This window comes from Sardina pilchardus, chromosome 1 (assembly GCF_963854185.1).
Source record: "Sardina pilchardus chromosome 1, fSarPil1.1, whole genome shotgun sequence".
In the NCBI taxonomy this organism is placed as follows: Eukaryota; Metazoa; Chordata; class Actinopteri; order Clupeiformes; family Clupeidae; genus Sardina; species Sardina pilchardus.
This window is the reverse complement of record NC_084994.1, coordinates 16,332,921-16,348,749: the sequence shown is the minus strand read 5'-3', so window position 1 is coordinate 16,348,749 and position 15,829 is coordinate 16,332,921. Positions and strand designations below refer to the sequence as shown.

At 45.3% G+C, this 15,829-nt stretch overlaps 1 protein-coding gene across 1 annotated transcript; it reads left to right on the top strand.

The window, feature by feature from the left end:
- Positions 1-4,281: 4,281 nt before the first annotated feature.
- Positions 4,282-14,743, top strand: si:ch211-286b5.4 (afadin- and alpha-actinin-binding protein). Its single transcript, XM_062539362.1, has 13 exons — positions 4,282-4,650; positions 5,260-5,320; positions 5,725-5,822; positions 8,519-8,587; positions 8,967-9,084; positions 9,380-9,458; positions 9,661-9,781; positions 10,207-10,357; positions 12,101-12,204; positions 12,556-12,717; positions 12,823-12,934; positions 13,733-13,901; positions 14,368-14,743. The coding sequence occupies exons 2-13, from the start codon at positions 5,260-5,262 to the stop codon at positions 14,468-14,470; spliced, it is 1,347 nt and encodes a 448-aa protein (XP_062395346.1). The 5' UTR covers positions 4,282-4,650; the 3' UTR covers positions 14,471-14,743.
- The last annotated feature ends 1,086 nt before the right edge of the window (positions 14,744-15,829 follow it).

Here is a 15,829-nt window from a genome sequence, read left to right as displayed (position 1 = left end):
AGGTTGACAAGACACCAACGCTACCAACGCTCTAGCATTAGGCGGGGATCACATTAGCCAGCGGCAGGCGGCAGGTTTCCTATTGTTCTCTATGGTTCGGCAGCAGGTTTCCTATTGTTCTCTATGGTTCGGCAGCGGACCGGTGACAACGCTGGCGTAACGCTAGCGTTGAACAAACTGGGAGTTGAACTTGGTTCAACTTTGAAGCGCAACGCTTGGCTCATCACAATCAGTTTTCGAATGTTTAGATATTTTGACCAATCAGATTCGTAACAACAAAGATTGAACTTAGAATGTTTTGGATTTATTATTATGGGTTACGCTTGCCGCTGGCTAATGTCTTATCTTGCCTGATTAGCGCTCCAGACACCAACGCTAACCAGCACTAGCACCAGTGCGGGCAGAGATGGAAACCCCCGGGTTCAGAAAGTGAAAGTCCTGATTCTTATCCGCTCAACTGTACAGCCTCCAGCTTAGATGAGCTAGTGCGGGGGGGGGGGGGGGGGTTATATGCACAGGAATGTGTTTTTGGTGGTAGAACCAGTTGGTAGGACTGGTAGGACTTCAATTCTCTGAAGCCGGGCTTCACCATCTCAGAGGGACGCGTGACACAACCCTCACTTGGGCGGAAGGTTTTGGCCTGTTCGTAAACAACGCTGTGTAGAGCGAGGATGCTTTCAAAAGGGGTTGTTGTTGTTGTTGTTTGTTGGGTAACGTAACAGTGCATACAAATAAGAAAATGCTTAATGTAAATTCTCATCAGGTTGGGAAGGATGAATGATGTAACGTGTGTGTATGCACACAGACCGAGAGAGAGCTGCAGGAAGTAGACCAGCACGGAGACCACAACGACTGACAGTCAAAAGCTGATGTTGAAGACACCAGAGGTGCCTCTCAACATCCCTCCTCGATCCTCCGTCCTCCGTCCTCCAGGCTCGTTCCCACTGATCTATAACTAACACTGGATAGACTATCCCATTGTTGCCGCCCCATCATTCTTTATCTAGATCAGTGAGGACGAGGATCGAGGAAGGAAGGGAGGATCTATAAAAGACAAATGAGAGGCACCCCATTACTCCTGATTCCACCATTCTTTGTCATCTGAGCTATGTGCACTAACATGATGTTTTAATTCCAATGTAAGGTTCAGTTAACTCCAGCAAAATTCCAACGAGTGAGCTTGTAGGCTACAACAGTTGAGAAAGGTAGGCCCTGCACATTAGGCTCTTCTCAACGGTTCTCCTCGGTCCTCCAGCTCCTTCCCACTGATCTATAAAGAACACTGGATAGACTATCCCATTGTTGCTGCCCCATCGTTCTTTATCTAGATCAGCGGGAATGAGGACTGAGGACCAATGAAGGAAGGATCGAAAAAAAGACTAATGAGAAGAGCCTATTGTATTTTCTAGTGGGTGGAGAGCCGGTTCCCTGTGGAGGTGTACGCTGAGGTGCAGATGAGTCCGAACTCCACTACACAGGGTGCCTCTCAACATCTCTGCTCGATCCTCGATGGGCGTTCCCACTGATCTATAACTAAAACTGGATAGACTATCCCATTGTTGCCACCCCATCATTCTTTATGTAGATCAGTGAGGATCGAGGCCCAAGGAGGAAGGGAGATGTATAAACACCGAATGAGCGGTACCCAGAGAATAGAATGGCCTGGAAACGGCCCCTAGTGCTGCTGGTACTGGTAAGTCCAAACTCCAGTAGGCCTGAGCGGAAGGCCTTTTGGGGTTTTTAAGCCCGAAGTGGGGTACTGTTGCGCTCTTGATGAAAGTATTTTTAAACAGGTGCGTCAAACCAAAATATATAAGGGAAAGCCAGGAAGGGTTCGCACTCTGAAAAAATATAGACAAAGTCTTTACTGAAGAAGATTATTTTATGCCCCAAATGTCACCTACCAGGCTTCACTCCATGGAAGGCATAGGCAGGGATAGGGTTAAAGTTAGGTGCCTTGAAGTCAACGGTGGGGTAGGGTGACCAGACGTCTGCGGTAATACAGAAAAACTACCTAGTAGTGCTGTTTTTTTTTAAGATAAAACTTGTATGTATATCAATCAGATTGATATAGACAAACTGAAAATAGGGCTGTTTCAGAGCATACGACAATGTAGCCAGTACGCAAACACCCTTGAGCACAGTATGTCTGTGACCGCTTTAGGCCAGGCAAGACACATATGATCAGTCTCTAATCCTCACTCTAAACAGGTTTGGAAAGGTTACGCCAGCGTAGCCAGCATAACCAGCACTCCGTAGCTGTAAGCCAAGCAGACACATGATATTGTAATTGGTCATTTGCACTGCTACATGTTTAAGTCTGGCATGATTGCTGCACTCACAATGGGAGGCGACTGAGGAAAAATCTGACAGAAATTCTATCAGATCGGATCAGAGAGCTGGAACATTGATTGTGAGGCTTAACTGATCAGAACAGGAGCTCTTGGGTGAGGTTAATGATGGCATAGGCTACAGGCCTATTTTGTTATTGAGCCCTGTAACAGAAAGTCAACAGATTATTTATTTGCGTGAAAGACTATTTTAAAGGCAAGTTATGTCAAGGATGTCTTACGATGTGCTCTTTTGAACCCTGAAAAAAAAGGTTCTGTGTCGACTTGTGGAGGGTGGCTCTGCAGACAGATGAGGGTCTTCGGGGCAGAGGAGAGGACTGGGCCACATTCTTGCCAAATGTTGATTTCATTTGGATCTCCGAGGAACACTGGCATCACAGAGGTGGTTCATTGTAGGCCTAGCAGTCAGCAAAAAAAAGCTTGTGTGTCTGTACTCATTGAATTCAATGAAGATCAATAAATCTTACAGTCTGCTAATGACACAATAGGGACTATGCAGATGAACCTTGCGGATCTCATTAGAGTTCACATTACCAGCCTGACGTGACTAATCTCACTTCCTTCCCCGGCTTGAATAGGCCACAGTCTCACTTTTAAATCTGAGCCATCAAGGTAAGCCTATCTGAACAGGGCAGAGAAAACAAACAAATCACAGGTGAATAATGAGTGAATAGGTGCTTCTCAACATGCCTCCTCGATCCTCGAGGGGTGTTCCCACTGATCTATAACTAACACTGGATAGACTATCCCATTGTTTTCGCCCCATCATTCTTTATGCAGATCAGTGAGGAGCGAGGGAGGACGTATAAAAGCTCAAATGAGAGGCACTCAATGTGTGACTCAGTCTTGCTTCCAGTATCAGTCCTACAACATGCTGCCATCATATACAGACACACCTTATTGAACCGTATAACATTCCAGGGACTCAACTCATGTTCTAACCAGCTTCCCATTAAAGAGACCACTAACAGTGCAGTGGGTAAAGCCTACCTTACACTGACAAGATTTTGGAAAGATTTTAACTAATGCCCCTCATTCAAGCTTTACTCAAAAGACTATAATCTTTTCAGAACTCTTGTCAAAGTCTGTCAGTGTAAGGCAGGCTTAAGCGGTCAGTACACTCGACGCACCCGACTTGTCGTGCGACATGTTGACGTCACGGGGAACGTTGTAACCATGTATACTTGCGTGTGGTAGTCGCGACACAATTTGCAGTATTCTCCTGAACAGAGGCACGGTATCCATTGACGTTAATGGCAGTAGCAACTAGCTTCTTTGCTGATATTTCAGACTTAGCTTGCACAACTGAAGGATTAGCCTACCATCTCGTTTATGAGATGAGTGTAATCTCCCTAAATGGAAAGATATATATTTTTTTTAGGTCTAGCAGATATCCTTTGGTTGAAAATAAATCTCTTCCTTACCTTTTGCTGGAATGCTTATGTGCCTCGGTCCTAGTCCTTTCCCCCTAATATCCTCCTGTTGCAACGCTCACTGGTAACTTCGTTAACTTATCCAACGTGGTTCACGACTGTAAACAAATCAGTCATCCAAACGGCAACTCTTGCTGCAGCCTAGCCAAGTTAACTTCCCACTTCTCAAACTTACTATTATTCAAACTTCATGACTACAGTCGTTTTAAAAATGAATGGGCTTATTTAAGATGTTGGATAGGCTATATGATAATGCCTGAATGTGGCTTATGTGGTTGATGACTGTAGAAGGACACTGGCTCTGTGAGCTTGGCTTCAATCTCTTCCTAGTTGTCGTGCGAGGTTGGCGCGCGCGCCTGATATCAAATGTTCGGTGCGCGACAGGTCGGCGCGCGACTGAAATGTGGCTAGCGACACAGGAAATTACGTCATTTTGACGTCACATTGTCGCGCGACAGGTCGGGCGCGTCGAGTATACTTCTAGCATTAAGGTGATGATTGGCTGATACCTGCTTCTGGGTCAGAAAAATCATGTATCAGGTTAATTAAAGATTACAGGGCTAGAGGTAGGCTAATGATGATTAATGAACATGGCCATGACACCCCTGTGTCTTATTTAGGGTGGAATAGCAGGGGAGAAGCACACATAATGACTAGATTGGCAACTGACTGATTAATTGATTAGCTAATTGATTCGCTGATTGGTTGATGGAGGTACTCTCATGATTGACACCTGCGTGTCATCAGCATGGATCAGTGGTGGCGTAGTCTTGCCCACATCATCATCATTTCCACACACATCCGAGCAGGTGGCTTTGCATTCAATTTGAAACTTGAAGACGAGGAGCTCAACGCTGGCATAACCGGTGAGTGTCCAGACCTCGGCCATGATGGTTCAGGGTCTAAATGTTTGCATTTCATAGCCTGCACAGTTAGATTAGATGTAACATTATTGTCATTTAGCTGAGTAGGCCACAGAGCCAATAAAATGCGGTTGACATCCAACCAACCAGAAGTGCAAAGAAGCATTAACTACCAAGTGCAGTTTGAGTACAGTTGTGTAGACAATAGAGATTAATAATGTATAATTGGATGAATACCGATTTTTCCAGATGAGCTGTCTACAGATATAACTACAGGCTAGTGTATAAATACAGTTAAATGAAACTGACCCCCTCATATGAGCTGGAATAGGAGCCACACAATGGACAGGGAGGCTTTCATTCATGACTTTTACTTATTTCTCGGATTTTAGGATAGTCCAAGACACTTTTTTCCCCCCCTCACCCCAGTTCAAGGGCTATCAAAATAGCTTGCATGAAGTCTGCTAGTAAAGAGTAATTTAAAATACTTAAGTTTGTTAATTATAAGTTGATTCTTTAAAGGTCAAAATGGCAATAAAGGGCAAAAAGTGAGGCAAGTGTGTGGTCCCTTAATGATGACATCACATAGATCCTGTATTCTGATTGGTACAGATGGCTCACAGACAGGTGCGAAGACTTCCTATGACACGCAGAGTGCCACAGGATGCTTCAGGTAAATGTGTGTGTGTGTGTGTGTGTCCTGCTGCTATGTAACAATCTGGGCAGCAGTGAGGATATTTTAGAGAGGCAGGTCGAAGAGATTTTCAAAAATAGATATGTTTATGTTTCTGTTAAGTTTTTAGTAGACATTCTTTTCCAAAGCAATTCACAATGAACTCAATAAACATCACATTATATTACAACCAAAGCCATAAGTGTATACAAACCACAAGTCTGTGAGGAGAAATAACTAGTTAGATTTAAGGTACAAAGATGACAAAAAAAATACGGTAACACTTTACGGAGTCCATGCATTATCATGAAATGAAGCACTTTTAGCAGAAATGCTATAATATAATATAATTATTTGTATGAAATTATTAATATAATAATAAATGATTAAACGCTGTCTCCCAGAGCTGCCCAGTGTGTGTCCCCAGACCAGTCCTCCGATCAACGAGGCGTCCCAGAGCGCCCTCATGTCCTCTCACAGAGACCGCACGGCCACGCTCAGGGTACGGGTGTGTGTGTTTGTGATCCATGTCTGGGATACTGACTGATGGTGTGTGTGTGTGTGTTTTGTTCCATGTCTGGGATACTGACCGTGTGTGTGATCCATGTCTGGGATACTGACTGATGCTCAGGGTACGTGTGTGTGTGTGTGATCCATGTCTGGGATACTGACTGATGCTCAGGGTACGTGTGTGTGTGTGTGATCCATGTCTGGGATACTGACTGATGCTCAGGGTACCTGTGTGTGTGTGTGTGATCCATGTCTGGGATACTGACTGATGCTCAGGGTACGTGTGTGTGTGTGTGATCCATGTCTGGGATACTGACTGATCCTCAGGGTATGAGTGTGTGTGTGTGTGTGTTTGATCTGGGATACTGACTGATGCTCAGGGACGTGTGGTTGTGTGTGTGTGTGTGTGTGTGTGTGTGTGAGATCACGCATGTCTGGGAAACTGACTGAAGCACAGTCTTTAGTCGAGCACTAGGTTTGATCCATGTCTTGGAAACTGTGTCAATATATTTCTCAATAAACATCACATGATATGGAATCTGTTTTTGGCATAATTTTATTTAAGTTTATTCATTTTTTTGTTTTTCTGTCGCATGTTAGCAGACAAAAAGGTTCTGTGGTCATGACCCTGTCTATTTTTATATTTATACAGTATATAAAAACATGAAAAGAAATGAATACATTTGTCTTACTTGTATTTTGTGTGTGTGATTATTATTTTTTATTTATTTATCTATTTAGGGCCCGAGCACCGAGGTGCGGCCGCTGTAGCAGCGGCTGCACCGTAGGTGCAAGGCCCTATTGCTTCTGCTCAGATTATTATTAGGGCCCGAGCACCGAGGTGCGGCCGCTGTAGCAGCGGCTGCACCGTAGGTGCAAGGCCCTATTGCTTCTGCTCAGATTATTATTATTATGTCTGTGGAATCTTCTTACAGGTCATGTTTGGCCTTTTTTCACCAACTTGGCATGCTCTAAAACTCTTGAAATTTGGCAGTAAGATGTGGAATTGGTAACGCTACTCAGACACAGAGCTCTGGCCAAGGGTGTGGCTCAGGGACTCTATAGCGCCACCTACCGCGCTGTTGTGGTTGACACGTGCATGTACGAAAATGAACCAAATTTGGTAGGCAGATGTGTTGCATGAATCTGAACAACTTTCACATTTACACTACATAGTGAATCTTAAACAAATTTGAGTTATGATTATGATTATGATTTTTGCACATCATGTATTTTGAAACACTTCTCCTAGACGGTTTATCGAAATCATGTCATATCAGCACTAAAATGATCTTGAGGGGTTGCCCGAGAGGAATTGCGAACAGATTTTTGAATTTCAAAAGTATATCGAGTTGGCGAAGGTTTGAATTATGGCGTTTTATTAAGAAACAGGAAGTTGGTGTTATAGGCAGAAAAAAGGCTATGAATTGGATGTAATTTGGCAGCTACATGTGGAATTGCTTCTGCTAGTCAGAGACAGAGCTCTGGCCTAAGGTGTGGCTTTGGGACTCTATAGCGCCACCTAGCAGCACGTTATCTGTTGTGGTTGACACAAACATTCAAGAAAATGAACCAAATTTGGTGGACTTGTGTTTTATTGCTATGGCTAGTCAGAGACAGAGCTTTGGCATAGGGTGTGGCATAGGGACTCTATAGCGCCACCTACTGCGTTGTCTGTTGTGGTTGACAAAAATATTCACGAAAATTAACCAAATTTGGTGGGCTTGTGTGTTATTGCTATCGGTAGTCAGAGACAGAGCTCTGGCCTTTGGTGTGGCTTAGGGACTCTATAGCGCCACCTAGTGCGTAGTCTGTTGTGGTTGACACAAACATTCATGAAAATGAACCAAATTTGGTGGACTTGTGTGTTATTGCTATGGCTAGTCAGAGACAGAGCTTTGGCATAGGGTGTAGCGTAGGGACTCTATAGCGCCACCTAGTGTGATGTCTCTTGTGGTTGACATAAACATTCACCAAAATGAACAAAATTTGGTGGGCATGTGTGTTATTGCTAAAGTTATTCAGAGACAGAGCTCTGGCTTCGGGTGTGGCTTAGGGACTCTATAGCGCCACCTAGTGCATTGTCTGTTGTGGTTGACACATACATTCACGAAAATGAACCAAATTTGGTTGGCATATGTGTTATTGCTATAGCTATTCAGAGACAGCGCTCTGGCCAAGGGTGTCTTAGGGACTGTATAACACCACCTAGCGCATTGTCTGTTGTGGTTGACACATACATTCACGAAAATGAACCAAATTTGGTGGGCTTGTGCGTTATTGCTATCGATAGTCAGAGATAGAGCTCTGGCCTAGGGTGTGGCTTAGGGACTCTATAGCGCCACCTAGCGCATTGTCTGTTGTGGTTCACACGTACATTCACCCAAATGAACCAAATTTGGTGAGCATGTGTGTTATTGCTATAGTTATTCAGAGACAGAGCTCTGGCCTCGGGTGTGGCTTAGGGACTCTATAGCGCCACCTAGCGTGTTGTCTGTTGTGGTTGACACATACATTCAGGAAAATTGACCAAATTTGGTGGGCATGTGTGTTGCTCATGCACATGCCCACCAACACGCACATGTTGCTTTGATAGATTCCGAAATGTCACAGGTCTCCGCACCGCAGGTGCTCGGGCCCGCCATCGCCGCTTGCGGCTATATTTAATTTCTGCCTCTTCTGCAACAGGAGCAGCTTGTGGAGAGGGACCAGCACGTCGCCCGGCTCCAGGATGCTCTGAAGAGGGAGAGGGAGAAGGTGAGTCCCTGTCTGACCAGCAGGAGGAGAAACATAACCAGTGTGCAGCCAATGAAGTGAATTCCTCTTGACAGCACAGTCAAGGGAATGTTTGAGAGAGCTGAATATAGGTCTTCACAGACTGACAGAAAAAAAAGGTCTACATAAAATGTTTACCATGTTGTAAGTCTCTTTGGTTAAAAGGCTTCAGCCAAATGTAATGTAGGTGTACACACAAACTGACAACAAAAACAGAACTGGGAGACAGGGCCCAACTTCTGACACATTTTACTTAAACTCTCTTTGGATTTGGTGGACAAGATGTGTGCGCATTTGTGTGTGCGTAGATGCGTAAAGTGTGTGTTTTAATGACATGCTGTTCTGTCTCCTCTCCATCCAGTGTGGGCGGCTGCAGTCTCGGTGTGGCCAGCAGGTGGCAGAGCTGAGGCGCAGGGAGTTGCAGAACAACAGGCTGAAGGAGAGACTCCTCACAGACAAACAAAAAGACAAGGGACCCGGTTAGGCGCACACACACACACACACACACACACACACACACACACACACACACACACAGGGTGCCTCTCAACATCTCTCCTCGGTGCTCGATCCTCGAGGGACGTTCCCACTGATCTATAACGAACACTGGATAGACTATCCTAATTGTTGCCGCCCTATCATTCTTTATCTAGATCAGTGAGGACGAGGATTGAGGAAGGAAGGGAGGGTGTATAAAAGACCAAATGAGAGGCACCCACAGACTCTTAACAGGATGTCATTCACTCCTCTTTAACCTCTCTCTTCCACCCGTAGCCATGGAGATGCTCAACGCCCTGCCCAAGTCTCTAGCCAAGAAAGACCATGCTTCCAGGGGCACACGCTCTGAAGGAAGGTATGACCTTTCACCTTTCACCCATGGAGAGAGGATGTGACGATATACCCCAGAGTCTTCCTCAGTGCCTGAAGTTGTGATGGCTTGGGAACTTTTGTATAGTTTTGTGCATAGGTATTAGAAAGCTAGATATGCCTCCATCTCGACGGACCATGTGGTATCTAGTTCTCGTGTGTGTGTGTGTGTGTGTGTGTGTGTGTAGAAAGGAGGAGGAGGCTCTGCGTTTGATCCTGGAGAGAAGGGAGGCGGAGCTAAGGGAAGCCATGAAGCTTCGGCACGCCATCACCACGCTACTGCACACGCTCAGAACAGACATGGAACAGGTACGCTACTGCACACGCTCAGAACAGACATGGAACAGGTACGCTACTGCACGCGCTCAGAACAGACATGGAACAGGTACGCTACTGCACGCGCTCAGAACAGACATGGAACAGGTACGCTACTGCACGCGCTCAGAACAGACATGGAACAGGTACCGTCACCACTGCACACGCTCAGAACAGACATGGAACAGGTACCGTCACCAACGATTTTTAAGGCGGAGCAAGATGCTTCCTGGAAGAGTTCCCGGAAGTACTATAGCTCTGATGGAGTATCTCTTGCTCCGCCTTAACAATCCTGGCCATCACCACACTTCTGCTCATGCTCAGAACAGACATGAAACGGGTACCATCATGAACTCTCTCTCTCTCTCTCTCTCTCTCTCTCTCTCTCTCTCTCTCTCCCCCCCCTCCTCCTGTTCTAGACCCTCCATGTCCTCTTGAGTGACCAGCAGGAGGAGCCAGACAGTCAGAGGCTCGTCCAATCAGAAGTGGTGCTGGGCGATCACGTGACTGGGGGCGTGGTCAAAGAGTGGGTCAGGGTCCAGAAGGTTCTTCAAGAGATGCATGCGCAAGGTGAGAGAGAAGTGGTTATGAAAATGATTACCAATATTAAATATACGTTTCCTTTCCTTCAGCTAGCATGCTAGCTTATCATCATTATACGTTTTCTTTCTAATTTGATTTTGATAAGATTTCTTCTTTTGTTTTTCCTAAAACAGATATTGTATCTGTTGTATTGTCATATGTCTGCTTTGGCAACACTTCATGTCTGTGTCATGCCAATAAAGCTCCTTTGAATTTGAAGTGTGTGTGTGTGTGTGTGTGTGTGTGTGTGTGTGTGAGGGAGAGGCAGAGAATGAGCATGTACTTATGTACCATGACTCTAGCCTGGGTGTTCCCATGCTGCTCTGCACGCGATTTCAATAGGCGCGTTCAAGTTCAACTCCAAATGACCTCTTGCAGCAACGAGAGCTGCCGGTGGCAGCAGGGGAGGGGATACAAACGCTGCTATGAAGTTGTACACTCTCTACTTCCCGTAGTCTAGACTTGACCATGTGACGAATCACGAGGCACGGACCCGCATGGACCCTTACGGATATGAAGAGGCATCTAAATACCTGCACATACGTCAGGGATGTAAAAGCCAATTAGGGCAAAGACCTGACGTCATGAAGGCAGGGTCTAGGCTCCGCAGCGCTCCGCAGTACCTCTCAAGCTGCTGCGCCGCTGCTGAGCAGCCGCCTTGCCACGCCTTGCTCCCGTGATAAGTTGAGGCCATGTGATACCGACTGCCGAGTCGAAAACACACCCATCTAGACCATCGTGGACAGATTTTTAACCATGTGCATCTTGAACGTGCCTATTCACACAGCAAAGGCAGCCTGGAAACTACCACCCTCATTTTTGCCGGAGATAGGGGACCAATCACAGAACAGGGAGGAAAGCAAGACGATGATGAGCATCATATTTTTCAAATGCAAGACAATTAACGTTTGGTTGCAGTCAGACCACGTCTCATTGAGATGTCAGCCAGGCTACCATGACTCCATGTTGCAATGGATGACTTGACTGACTCCCATCACAATCATCGTTCTATAGTAACTCATATGGCCTGCTTTGCTTTTGACATCTCCTCCATGCTTCTCTTTGATGTTCCCATGTTTCTAACTAGATGTAGGTGGCAGATTACCTGACCGGTAAAAACATCGGTCATCAGAAGAGTGATGAAGATTTCGTGAGCTGAGAATTATAAGGTTCTATCTCCATTTTGGTCGAAATTGAGTTTTTGACATCATCTGATCCATTAGGTGCTTATTAATGCCTGTGTGGTGTTATTTTTGTAAAAAAAAAAAAAAAAGGTTAATTATTAGCAAAATAAAAAGGTACTACATAACAGTATTGCTGGCTATGTAAAACTTTGATGCTCAATATCTCAGAACTACCCTAAACGGAGATAGAACCTTATAATTCTAAGCTCACGATTTGTGTGTGTGTGTGGTGGTAGGGTTGTTTGGGTGGGGGGCTTGGAGTAAGTCTATATATTGAGATCAGAACACTCTCTGGTCAAAGGTCAACATGAGGCCCTTATGTATGAAAGATGAGCAGCTTATTTATGATTACGGCCCTACTGCCCAGTGGTGAACAGCAGAGGTGCTGAATGGCCAGCTGTGTACTGGGGCATGTGATGGTCAGTGACTTAGTGGAGCACTTCCTTTGAAGTGTGTGTGTGTGTGTGTGTGGTAGGTACCTTCCAACTTTGTTTCTAAACCTCTTTTTTGTGTGTGTGTGTGTGTGTGTGTGTGTGTGTCTCTTTAGGTGGCTGCACGGGGGCCACAGACCAGGAGAAGCAGATCGTTCAGCTGGAGAGAGAACTGGAGGGGAGTCAGCAGCTGGTCAGACTGCAGCAGCAACTACTGCAGGTAGCTGCCACACACACACACATACAATTGAATTTCCCCTTGGGGATCAATAGAGTAGCCTATCTATCTATCTACACACAAACACTTCACATTGACAGACATTTCCTGACGTACGCGTTTACATGCACACACACACACACACACACACACACACACACCAACTACTGCAGGTGGCTACTACACAGACATTTACACACTTTTACACACTTACACACACACACACACAGTACTGTAATTGCTCAAGATTAAGTTGTGTTGTATTATATATCCTTTGGTAATATCCCTCCTTCTTCTCCTCCTTCTTCTCCTCCTCCTCCTCCTCCTCCTCCTCCTCCTCCTCCTCCTCCTCAGGACAGCGTGACTGCTGCTCTCCCCGCCCCCCTGGTAGACTCCTATCACCTGGAGGAGTGGGAGCGGCTTCAGGAGCAGAGGGTGGAGCTTGACAGGCAGAGGCGGAGCTTCGAGAGGGAGAGGCAGGCCTTCACCGACGCTGCTATCCGATTGGGCCATGAGGTCAGGAAACGCCGACGACCGTACACACAGTCACAGGAAGACCGCACTCGTAGGTTTTGTTAATTCAGTCGTGTGTGTGTGTGTGCGTGTGTGTGTGTGTGATAGCGGTGTCAGTTTGATCAGCAGAAGGCGTCGCTGGTGCGGCAGCAGTACCTGTTCAACTCTCCCCCCGTGAAGCTCTCTGCCCACCACAGCAGGAGGGTCAGCCCTGCCATCAGTGAGTCCACACTACACTAGCATACTAACATACTAATACATTACTAATGATACAGCCCTGCCATCAGTGAGTCCACGCTACACCAGTATACTAACGTACTAATACATTACTATTGATACAGCCCTGCCATCAGTGAGTCCACGCTACACTAGTATACTACCGTACTAATACATTACTAATGATACAGCCCTGCCATCAGTGAGTCCACGCTACACTAGTATACTAACGTACTAATTACTAATGATACAGCCCTGCCATCAGTGAGTCCACACTACACTAGTATACTAACGTACTAATTACTAATGATACAGCCCTGCCATCAGTGAGTTCACACTACACTAGTATACTAACATATACTAACATACTAATACATTACTAATGATACAGCCCTGCCATCAGTGAGTCCACACTACACCACTATACTACCATACTACTTATATACTAGTATACTACTCCTAATATATACAGTACCACTCGGCCCTGCCATCAGTGAGTCCACACTATACCACTATACTAGTATGCTACTAATAATGTTACTGTACATTTAGTACATTTGTGAATCAGATATAATAAATTATGCAAGGGGTAGGGGGTACATGGACAAAGTGTGTGTGAATACAGTATATATATATATATATATATATATATATATTCTTTTTTTTGTGTGTGTGTAATTATTTATTCATTTCTAGCATTCCGAGTAAACCAGTATTTGTTTTCCCTAATGTGTTATCGTGTGTGTGTGTGTGTGTGTGTGTGTGTGTGTGTGTGTGTGTGTGCGCACATGGCATCCTCCAGAGATCTCTCTTGCGGACGATGCGCTGCCCAACTCCCCAGACTCGCTCTGCCTGGCCACCCCCTCCTCCACGGCCTCCGACCAAAGCCCAGGGTCACCAGGTCATCAAGAGGTCACGACCCCCAGCACCCCTGAGCTCTACTCCGCCCTCAGGCTACCCTATCCCCGCAGGTACACGACTCGACGAGGGTGATGTCAGAAACACACCTGTCCTTCTGGAGTGAAGTCACCTGTACCTCATCCTGACGCTAATGCTGATCCTACTAGTCCAGTTCAGCTCAACATTTCAAAAACGTTTGTGTTGCAAATAATACAGCGGATAGAGAATACAAGAAATCTAACTGCCTTACACTGAGGTTAAATTCTGCAAAATTCTCATGGAACGGGTACCGTCACCAAAGATTGTTAAGGCGGAGCAAGATGCTTCCTGGAAGAGTTCCCGGAAGTACTGTAGCTCTGATGGAGTATCTCTTGCTCCGCCTTAACAAGTAGGGTTAATACATAATAGGGTTAACATATTTTTCTCTCTCTCTCTCTCTCTCTCTCTCTCTCTCTCTCTCTCTCTCTCTCTCTCTCTCTCTCTCTCTCTCTCTCTCTCTCTCTCTCTCTCTCTCTCTCTCTCTCTCTCTCTCTGCAGGTCCGTGGGTACTCCCTCGCCCACTGAGTGCTGGCGTGGAGGAGGGGGAACAGAGAGAGCCCATCGCGCTCCCCGCAGACGAGACCACGACTACTCCTTTTAACACACACGTCACCACACACACTACTCCTTTTAACACACACGTCACCACAAACACATTGCAATATATGGTAACACACACAAGAAAACTGCACTTTACAGCCCAACACACACTTTACTAGACAAAACCTTCTGATAAAACACACACACAAGAGAACAGCACTTTACAACTCAACACACACTGTACTAACCCCCAATGAACAGAACATAGCGTATGCTTTCAGTGTAGGGCTTCTTGTCATTTGGATGTCGTCATTGACAAATGAGAAATCAGTTGACAAATGTTTTAAAGTGTTTGCGCTAATAAACAATTTTTCAGACTCCATGTGTCTACTTCAGTTCTTATCGGGCTTGTGCAAAATTTCAAATTTTAGAATTGGCCTCCATTCCATTCAATTCTACATCCTGTTTTTGACCAAATGCAAAAAATGTAATTGGAATTTAGGAGTCATTCTCAATTCAATTCTGAGTTTTGCACAAGCCTGGTTCTGCATACATTGGAGGGGTTTTAGTATTGCCAGTGTTTTTGTCCAGTATATTTTAATCTATAGATGCAAATAGCAAATAGTTTAAACATGTGTTCTGTTTGAAGATTAGACAGATCTGAATTTGCAGTTAATCTCAAATTGTTTTCTATTACATTAAAGGTAGGGTATGGAATGAGCTTTTTTGGCCATTTTTGCAAAATCACTTGAAATCCTATTCCTAACCCACTTATAGCCACTAAGTTGGAAGCACTGAAATGGAAATTAAACACGTCAATCATCTGCGGAACGGGCAGGGCTCGAAAAACTCCAGCCAATAGAATTCCTCACCCCATACCATCATTTCACAGCTCGATCGTCAATCTAACGTCTTACTCCTCTTCCTACTCCCCACCGCGCGCGACCCTTTCGAAAGCTGGTGACCGCGAGTCAGTGCTGAAACGAAACCAACTGCCTGCTGCTGCACGTCCATGTTCCCCTCTTGTTGTGTCACTTCATTTCTATACAAACTAACTAAGGCAGCGGATACCTACGGAAACTCAATCACCCACGCAATAAATAAGCTATGTAGCAAAAATTACATTTTACCATGACACGAAGAGTGCTGTAAACATGAAATCGAAACTTAACAGCTTGGAGCTACGGTGGAATAGGCGAACCAACGGGGCAGCACTAAACTCGGATATTTCAGGAGATAATCGCCCTGGTAAGAACAAACCAGATTCTGTTCAAATATACACACCTATGGCTACTGAACCATATGTAGTACAACCCTTTGGAGGTGAATAGCCTAAAGAATGTAATTGGGGAAGTTGATGTGAGTGATTGTATGGAGACTAGAGCTCATAGCGCTGTAGACACCAGGGGCCTATTGCACA